The sequence below is a fragment of the Rattus norvegicus genome, chromosome 5 (genome assembly GCF_036323735.1).
Source record: "Rattus norvegicus strain BN/NHsdMcwi chromosome 5, GRCr8, whole genome shotgun sequence".
Lineage (NCBI taxonomy): Eukaryota > Metazoa > Chordata > Mammalia > Rodentia > Muridae > Rattus > Rattus norvegicus.
Genome location: NC_086023.1, coordinates 159,414,552 through 159,424,702, shown reverse-complemented (window position 1 = coordinate 159,424,702; position 10,151 = coordinate 159,414,552). Strand labels below are relative to the sequence as shown.

The 10,151-nt window shown below is 49.5% G+C and overlaps 1 protein-coding gene across 2 annotated transcripts in view; it reads left to right on the top strand.

The window, feature by feature from the left end:
• The first annotated feature begins 4,420 nt into the window (after window positions 1–4,420).
• Window positions 4,421–10,151, top strand: part of Cela2a (chymotrypsin like elastase 2A) — a 10,383-nt gene continuing 4,652 nt past the window's right edge. Inside the window, exons 1-6 of one of the 2 annotated variants that reach the window (XM_063287152.1) lie at window positions 4,421–5,112; window positions 5,441–5,535; window positions 6,586–6,683; window positions 7,091–7,219; window positions 7,531–7,667; window positions 9,832–9,977. In XM_063287152.1, coding sequence (XP_063143222.1) covers window positions 5,073–5,112; window positions 5,441–5,535; window positions 6,586–6,683; window positions 7,091–7,219; window positions 7,531–7,667; window positions 9,832–9,977 — 645 coding nt within the window. In that variant the 5' untranslated portion in view covers window positions 4,421–5,072. 2 annotated transcript variants of the gene reach the window in all.

Here is a 10,151-nt window from a genome sequence, read left to right as displayed (position 1 = left end):
TTGTATGACCTTTTTTTTAGTAACATAACAAAGAAAGCCACAAGTGAGGATACCATTCAAATATGTTGGTGGTGACATCAGGTGTGCAGGTTATAAGATTGGAGGACTCTACCACAGGGCTCCTGGTACTATATACGTCAACCCTTTGTTTTGGGTGGAAAAACAGGGTTTTGTTGAGTTAATACGTTTCAAACTGTTTTTATCTATTCTCAGGATGTCAGGTCGGGGTAGCAGCAGGGTATTTGTTTAGACACAGAGCTGGGGCCAGGGATGATATTTAGTGGGCTAAAGACTATGCACGGTACACCTAATTAGCTTCTGGACCTACGTCATCCCCACGTCTCCACATCTCTGCAGTCCCAACCAGTCAGCCAGACATGGCTTCTTTCTAGGAATTCACACTGGGTTGAGGGATGCCTGGCTGTGGCTTCAGAGAGCCCAGTACCCATGGTGCCGGTGCTGTGTAACAGTAGCAATTACTGTGCCTCACCCAATACCTCAGCCACAGAGAACCCTGGCTACTATCCCTTCTAGAAGAGAACCTTGGGTTCTGAGAGACTTAATCCCTTTCCCCCAGACCACACAGCCAAGGAGCAGGGCACTGTGATTTAAAGTCCAACTCCATAGCTGTGCCCTAGACAGTCACATTGCTCCAACAGGATCCTAAAGTCACACAGACCCCTTCACAAACAAAAATGTTCCAGTAACCAGGGAGGGGTGTAGGCAGCAGGAAACAGCAGGAGACCTAGAGACAGATGTTGGGAGGTGAAGAGAGGAGTTTGAAGTCACCCTCAACTACATAAGAGTCAGAGGCCAGCTTGGACTACCTGAGACCTCCCATCTCCAAAGATAGATAGATAGATAGATAGATAGATAGATAGATAGATAGATAGATAGATAGGATAAATAAGTAGGTAGACGGATAGATGATAGATAGGTAGATAGACACAGGCAGAGGGACAGACAAACAGACATAGATAAAGTCCACAGAGTGATCACCGGGAGGCTGAGGCAGGCTCTGGGCTACAGAGTGAGACCTTTGTCTAAAAAGAAGAAAAAGAATGAACATCTCCCAAGAGCTGGGATCACAGGTGTGTGCTCTGTGCAACCACTGGATCCTTGGTATGTTGCGTGTATGGCATGAGGGAGTGCATAAGTACCACACGCAGAAGGACAACTTGCAGGAGCTGATTCCCCCCTTCAATTTTACACAGCAAGTGCTTTACACACGAAACCATCTCACCCTACCTACAGTGAGTTCAAGGCTAACCTGAGGACATGAGACCCTGCCTCACACACACATGCACATTTATTTATACACATACCCACATAAACAGCCTCACACCCAACTAAGTACAACTGTGCATATGCACAGAGACAAATACACGTACACACACTTAGCACGCAGATCATACAGACATATAAGCATGCACATGCGTACACACTCAAAGATACGCACAAGTGCATACACATTTACATTCAAACACATATATACTTGTGTGCACTCACACTTTCATATACATGCTAGAATGTATTTGTATGTAGACACACACATGTGTACATGCCATGCATACTATGTACATATATACTCAAACACATTTGAATATACAAAAGTACAGATACACAGAAACAGGCGGACATGCATGTACACATACATGTATATAGGCAGACATATATAAACACAAACACACATAAACACTCATATACCCATGCACACACATACTTATGCACATACACATCTATAGGCATGTGTGCACACATATACATGCATACACACAGAAAAACAAACACATACTTAACCTTACAAACATTTCAAAGCATATATATATGGGCTCATACAGAGATAGACATCATATAGATGTATACACTCAAACACACATATACATGTACATACACAAAGACGCACTTATACATATAGACAGGTGCATACATATATAGACATCCATACACACACATATATATACCCAAACACAAACACATATACATACAGAAAGACAGGCATACACACACACACACACCATTTACCCAGTTCCCCTTCTGAGAATTTAGAGTCTCTGCCAGAGTCAGGGTCAACAGCCAACAGCACTGGCTTTGAGGCTATCTGTGAGGAACAGTAAGACAGCACGTGCCCTAGTGCCAAGCCAACATCTCACCCTAGAGGATGCACTGCAGGTGCTGACCTGGAGACCACGGCCCTCACGGGAGTTCTAACTTTCCAACTTTCCAATCTGATCCAAAGTCGCCGGTTCCAGCCACAAGGCCAGGCTGGGACCCTCAAACAGCCCACACAGACATGCCCATGCTGAGCCCAGGCCCCGAGCCAGAGAGCCCGCCACCGGGCTCCTCAGAGGAATGGCTCTGAGTGAGTCATGAGAAGGTTACATCTGCAGCCCTGCTCCACCCGCAGAAGCTCAAGGTCACACAGCCCAGTTTAGATCTTGCTACACAGCCACGCTATCCAAAAGTGCAGGAGTCGGGTGGTAGGGTTTGGGGGCCCGGGGGCTGCCGTGGTTCCTTGCTGTTCGCTCTCAGCACAGCACAGAAGCCTCGAATGGATTCACATGCAGCCCGGCCTTAGTCCTGGGTCAGGATAAAGCCTCCCTTCCAAGACAGGGATGGAGCACGTGCTGCAGACTCTACCAGTCCTTGCACTACATCCCCTTCCCCACTAGGCACTGGGTTCTAGGGAGGCCATGTGACCAGAGGTGAGCCGTACCTTAAGTTCTGGTGAAGTGATCTGAGGCCACAATGACAAAATGGAAAGGAAACCACAGAGAAGTGGGCTTGTCCCCCAGGGTGTGTGTAGTGATGAGTGCCGTCATCTTTGGTTGTGGAAGCTGGGATTGGTATCTAAGGGGATGGGACCAAGGACGCTTTGAAGGCCTCTACAGTAAGACACCAAGCATCACTCAGAGTGGGGAGGGCAGGTAGCTCAGTGGGTAGAGTGCTTGCCCGTCAAGCATGAAATGATGATTTCTGGCTGGAGAGATGGCACGGGTGGGGGTGGAGGCAGGGGTTGGGGTCGGGGGGGTGCTGGAGACAGAGCTCAAGAACAGGGCGCCTGCCTGGCATGTGTAGGTCCCCAGGTTCAATTTGAGAGACAGAGAAGAGATGGAGAGAGACTGAGCATATGTTCCCTTCCATTTTGTAGGTAAACAACCCTCAGGCAAAGAGCCTGCCTACTTTGCCCAAGGTCACACAGCAAGCAGCAAGCTCACGGCAAGCTGTTTGCTCAGTGACTTCATCTAGAGAAAACTTATTTTGATCTCAAAGCCAACACCCCGAGAAGAGTGCCACCTGCACCTTGACTTTTAAGGGAAAACTGACATTGACATTTCCAAAATGGCTGCTCTCGTGACCCTTGTAACCATAAACAAAGGTTCTACCTACCTATTCCAGGGAATCAGGGGTCGAGCTTAAACAAGAACACCCTCTGACTTCCAGTTCAATAGGATCCCGCACCCCAACACCCCTATCTTTGCAAGACCCTTGCCCTGAGCTTCCCACCCATACGGCAGTCCCAGAACTGTACCTGAATTCATTCATTCATTCATTCATTCATTCATTCATTCTCTCCTTCTTTCCCTCTCTCCTTTCTCTTTTTGAGATAGTGTCTCATGTAGCCCAGGTTGACGTTGCTGTGTAGCTGAAAACGATCAGTATATCCTCCTGCCTCCACCTCTGAGAGCCCTGGGATCACAGGACTGTGCCACAGGAACCTAATGTTCTACAGCGCTAGGATTCCAACCCAGGGCTTGACTGGGTAAGCCCTCCATGGGCTGAGCTATACCTGTAGGCCCTAGTCAGCATGGATCACATGCATTAGCAGTTAGCTCTGAGTCACCAATTGCAATGCATTAAGGAAGGAAACGGAAGCATTTCCCCTAGGAGTCACTTAACCCAGAGTGAGTCCAGATTTAAAATCTCTATTTCATGTTCTCGGAGGCTTCGGCCCCCCTGTCTGTCTACTGTGTAAGTCTGAACCTGTGCCCACCTGGAGGCTGTCTTGGGAAATCTGTCTGTCCCTGTGCCCGCATCTGACCCTGCGTGTGAGATCGTCTCTTCTGGGTGTTCTGTGCCTATGTGTCTGTTGTTGGGTGACTGTCTGTCTGTCCCTCACGAAGGGCTTTGCTCTGTCTTTATTGAACAGCATAGAAAGCATCACACAGAGAACGGAATGGAGTATATTGCTGAAATCTTTAACTCAGTTTTACAAGGGATTGAGTAAGTCACTGGGTCCAACTGATCCCAACTGACCAAGACAGCAAACATCAACCAGCATCCAAAAATGCCTTAACCTTTAGGGTAGACTTAGGAAGTTGCCTCTCTCTCTCTCTCCTCTCCTCTCTCTCTCTCTCTCTCTCTCTCTCTCTCTCTCTCTCTCCTTTCTTGTTTATTTGTTTGTTTGAGACAGGGTTTCTCTGTGTAGCCCTGGCTGTCCTGAAACCCACTTTGTAGACCAGGCTGGCTTCGAACTGGATGCTTCGCAAGCTGGTCTGGTATTTTTCTTCGGAAAAAGCAACCCCAAGAACAAGCAAAATGGCTGCTCTCATGACCCTTGTGACCATAAAGAAAGGTTCTACCTGTTCCAGGGCATTAGGGGTTGAGCTAGAACAAGCTCACCCTCCCCTAACGTGCAGAAGTCTCTTGAAAGCAAATAGAATCTATGTGTCTTTGGTGGTGGTAGTTGTTGTTGTTGTTTGGGGGGAGGGGGTTTGGGTGAAACAATCTCATGTAGCCCAGGCTGGCCCGGAGCACTCTATGTAGCGATGGACGATCTTAACTCCTGATCACCCTGCCTCTGCCTCCCCAGAGCTGGGGTACCGGGTGTGTGCAGCCATACCCAACAAAGCCAACTTGGTACCTATCTTTGACAAGTTTCTCAATGTACTTCCAGGATGGCAAGGAAATGGAAAAAATTAAAAAAAAACATTTGGACTCCAGCCCTTTATTCCACTGGGCTTTGGGAAAAGCTCCACCTTGCGTACTCCTCCCGCTTCTCTGACAGATAAGGCCATGGATATAAACAAAGCTTAGTCAGGGCCAGACATACAGACATCCACGGACACACCATGATCAGGACACTGCTGCTATCTGCCTTGGTGGCTGGAGGTAACCTCTGTCTGCTGAAGCTGGGAACCGGACCCTCCTGTCCTTCCCTCCAGTGGCTGTCCCCTCTCCAGTTGGTCCCTCAGTTATAGGACACATGGAGTAGGGCACGGTGACACACTCCTTGTGTCAGCCTCAGGAGCCTAAGACAAGAGGGTCGCAAATTTAAGGCCAGCTTCAGTTACAAAGGCGACTTATGAAGCAGGGGTGAAGGACAGGACTCACGGACCTCAAAGATCATTCCAAAGCAAGAGTTTCCTGTTAGGGTTCAGATATGTCCACAAATACCGTTCCCAACCAACACACTTCTCTCTCAACTCTCTCTTCACAGCTCTCAGCTGCGGGTACCCCACTTACGAGGTCCAGCATGATGTGAGCAGGGTAGTTGGGGGTCAAGAGGCCAGTCCCAACAGCTGGCCCTGGCAGGTGAGTCTGCCACACCGGTGGGTCTATCGTGCACACAAAGATGAGGCCTCCGGAAACGGAGAGGGCAGCACAAACAACTGCACCAATAGGATACATTTCTACAACCTTGGCCAATTTGGTGGTGGTGGTGGTGGGGTTTGAGGGAAAAGTTAGTTCTTGAATGCCTATGAGGTCAAAGAGATGGTGTAGGACCTCAGTACATTACACTACGTGAGAGGAAGCTCTGGATGGTCTGGGAAGAGCGTAGCTTCCATCAGTCTGAACGTTAAGAAAGGATTTTTCTGGCTGCTGTGCACTGAGAAGAAATGGGTGAGCGGGCATGGTGGCTCACACCTGCAATCTCACCTCTTGGAGGACTGAGGGCGGTGGGGGTTGGGAGTTAAAGGTCAGCCTGGGCTACATAGCAAGACACTGTCAGAAATGAAAGAAAACATAGGATGAGGGTTGGATTAAGGGCCACAACACAGGCTCACTAGGTAGCCCAAGCTGGCCTCGAATTCTCACCCTCCTGTCTCAGCCACCGCCCTGAGGGTTGAGATTAGTTAGTGAAATTTTTAATATTTTGTTCGTCGTAGATTTGTGTTAGGTTTTGCTGTTGCTTTGAGACAAGGTTTCGTATAGCTCAGGCTGTTCTGCAACTTGTTACCTAGCTAAGATTGTCCTTGATCTCTCTCTCTCTCTCTCTCCACCACCCAAGCACTAAGATCTCAGACCACATGTGCAACCACAGCCAGCTTTTGTCTTCATTTTTTTCCTGTAAAGCTCTAGAATTTACTGGGTTCAGTGGCACACATCTGTAGCCCCAGAACTCAGGAGGTAAAGGGAGGAGGGTCAAAGTCTCTAGACCATCCATGACTATGTACCAACCGACCCTGTGTGTTGGGGAGGAAAACATTTTTACCTCAGTGGTTGGAGGTCTAGGGATAGCCCCTTAAGTATGGGACCTGGCTTGAGCGCTCTGCCTCAGCCTGCTGTCAAACCATGGGAGAACTGAGAAACCAGTTTCTTCCACCCAAGCACCTGTTCTCCCGCCCCCAACCCCCACCCCAGGTCTCCCTGCAGTACCTTTCCTCTGGAAAGTGGCACCACACCTGCGGAGGCTCCCTGGTGGCCAACAACTGGGTTCTGACCGCTGCCCATTGTATCAGGTAACTGGACACGGTGGTTCCCTGCTCGCCTAACTGTGCACGGTGTCATGGAGTGGCACTCAACACTAGAGCATGGATCCCCGAGGAGACTGGTCAGTGCTCTGTAAGGGAGCCTGGAGAGAGTCATCACATGTCTGCCTTAGACACAGGGGCAAGGCCATGGTAGTTCAGGGTTATCGAGTTCCCTTGTGCATACACTACATGCACTGAATGCCCTGTGCCAGTAGAATATAAAGGAGGAAGAAGAAGCCCAATGCCTGCCTTTCTTCCGGGGAAAACAGTGATGGTTCTGGGCAGGGATTGTTTCCTTGATAGCATTCTGTCCTGAGGTGACCTTGCTCACAGACCGGGAGGGAGGGGTTGGGGGAGGGGAAGAGGTCCCTGACCTCTCGCTCTGCCCCTCACAGCAACTCTAGGACCTACCGCGTGCTGCTGGGCCGACACAGCCTCTCCACCTCGGAATCCGGCTCACTGGCTGTTCAGGTCTCCAAGCTTGTGGTCCATGAGAAGTGGAACGCTCAAAAGCTCTCCAACGGGTATGTTTCTGCCTGGTGCTCTCAGTGGGTAGGGTTGGCGGCAGCACAGAGAGGGGGTCGACACACCCCTCCTCTGCCTCTTCTGTACAGAAGAGAGGGAGCTCTTCCCTCCTAGAAGTGGAGCCACCCCTATCCCACAAAGCTGCCACAGAGGTGGCAATGGTGGAGTTATCAGAGAAGGGAGAAGCAAAGGCCGTGGGAGATCCTGCTACCCTGACAGCTGGGTCAGCCTGGGATCATACATGGGAAATGAGAATGCTAGATAGGAATAGTCAACACCCTTGCTGCTCTAACCTTTTTACCTGACCTAGGAATGACATTGCCCTGGTCAAACTGGCTAGCCCAGTGGCCCTGACCAGCAAGATCCAGACGGCTTGCCTCCCACCCGCTGGTACCATTCTGCCAAACAACTACCCCTGCTACGTCACAGGCTGGGGCCGGCTGCAGAGTAAGTGAAAGCGAGTGGGGGCGGGGAGGACCCCCAAGGCCTGGCAGGGAAGGGAGATGCTGTTATCTCTGTCCCTACCGTGTTTGGTTGCCTTAGAGGAGACTGGTAAATATGTCCGGGGTTCAAATCTCAGCTTTATTCGCTGTGTGATTCAGGCACATTACTGAGTTCTGGTGGCTTCCTCATCTGTAAAATGGGGCACAGACCAGCAGGGGGAGGGAGTGGAGTAGAGGCTATATATAGTTGACAAGGTACAGAGAAGGCGAGAGAAGACAGTCCGTGGAAGCGCTTATGACTGGTAACTACAGTGCACAGCAGCCACTGCACACAAGTTCACTATGGTGGAGTGAGAGCTACATGGACCACACTGTGTCTTTCATGCATGTGGCCCAAGGCCAGAGCTCAGAATAACATAAACTGTGTGACCACAATCTTCTGGAGCTCCGTGAAATCCCCAAGACCCTCCTCAGAAAGCTGGGCCAGGTTTAGCTATACTGTGTCCTCTCATATGATTGGTTAGTGTTCTGATCACTGGTGATTGGCTCAGGGATGAGCACCTGACTCAAGCTAAGCCAATAGGAATTGGGACTAGAGAAGCGCCTCTCCCAGACAAAGAGCTGTTTGCAGTGGCGGCCATTTTCTTCTCTATAGAGAGCAATGAAGCCCAACACCAAACCAATGAGGAAATTGGGGGGCGGGGGGGGTTAGCCCTGGCTTCTTAGATATACACATTTCACTCAGAATGGGCCCTTTGTAAAACCTATTTCCTCACTTTTAAAGTATAAAGTCTGCGGTGAATGTCAAAGATGTGTATGCTTTGGCCCCTGGATGGTGTTAACCAAGCATTAGTTGTGTGCTAATTAGAGCAGTCTTCCAAGTCCCATCTGTGAAATGGGAATAACTATTACTGTGGCAACTGACCTGTTTTAAGAGCCTGATAAACTGTGATTAAAGAAAGATAATGAGAAATGGGAGATTAACTCAGTTGGTAAACTGCTTGCTTTGCAAGCATGGGGAGATACATCCTCAGAACCCTTGAAAGAAGACAGGTGTGGTTGTGTGTTCCTACGATCCCAACTGTGGGGATCCTTACGGATCAGTAGCCACCCAGTCTTACCCTATTGGGTGAGCCCTAAGCTAGTGACAGACCCTAACTGAAAAGTCAAGGCAGATGGCGCTAGAGAAGTGTTTCTCAACCTGTGGGTCACGACCCCTCAGGATCGTATATCAAATATTCTGTTTATCTGTTATTTATATTATGATTCATAATCGTAGCAAAATTAGTTACGAAGTAGCAGTCATACTTTTACGGTTGGGGGTCACCACAACATGAGGAACTGTATGTATTTAGAGTCGCAGCGTTTGGAAGGTTGAGAACTGCAGTAGAGGTTGACTTCTGACCTCCACATGGACACACACACCCGGGAAATGAAATGAACTTTATTCTGGCCAACTGTGGCAGTGATGTAGACAATGTCATTTGGGCCATGAGGAAAACTACCTTGACCAGCTGGCGGAGTATTTTTTTCTGCCAGCTAGAGTGGTCCAGACAGCTCCCTCTCATAGTAAAGTAAGAAACCTGTGGAACTAGCCAGGCAAAAAGAGGAATTCTAACCCAAGGGTAGACACACAGCTAGATGTCGGGAACATTCTATATCAAGGAATTTGGAGCCTGTGAGCAACGTGAAGCTCTACTTCAGAGTGTCTTTTCTGCTTCATCCTTCGCCACACAAAAGAAAATGGCAGCCACTGCCAATGCCAGAATCCCAGAGGAAGGAGCTCATTGGCTTTGGGTTGAGTCAGATGCTCGCCCTGAACCAATCACCAATAGTCCAAACACCAACCAATCAACTGAGGACACAATGCTAACTAACATGGCCACCAGCAGCAACTGTGTGGATGGGAGAAAGTAAACTGGACCAGAAAGGAAGGGTTGGACAGAAGACACAGCAGCGAAGCTTCTCTCACACATGACTAGCAAGCTCTAGGAATCCTCCTGTCTCCGTCCCCACCCCCACAGTCACACTTGGCATTTTCCGCGCGCATTGGAGATCTGAACTCAGGTCTTCCTGCGTTCATGGCAAGCACATCCCTGGCAGTCCTTGTTCTCTCTTTATGTGGGAGTCTCTTTGCCCCCTCATGCCTTCTCTGTGGTCTCATTCAGCCAATGGAGCCACTCCTGACGTCCTGCAGCAGGGCCGTCTGCTGGTTGTGGACTATGCCACCTGCTCCAGCGCTAGCTGGTGGGGAAGCTCCGTGAAGACCAACATGGTGTGCGCTGGTGGCGACGGTGTGACCTCCAGCTGCAATGTGAGTATCCACAATCGGGTGTCTCAGTCTACAGCAAAACATGGCGTGGATGTGGCATAGGGGGAGTTGGGGTAGTGGGGTGTCCTAGGATTCATCTTCTCCCTCCTTCCTGGGCTGGAACCCTGTTAATTGTTCTGGAACATTCCAGAAACTGGCCTTCGTTCTCGTTGTCCC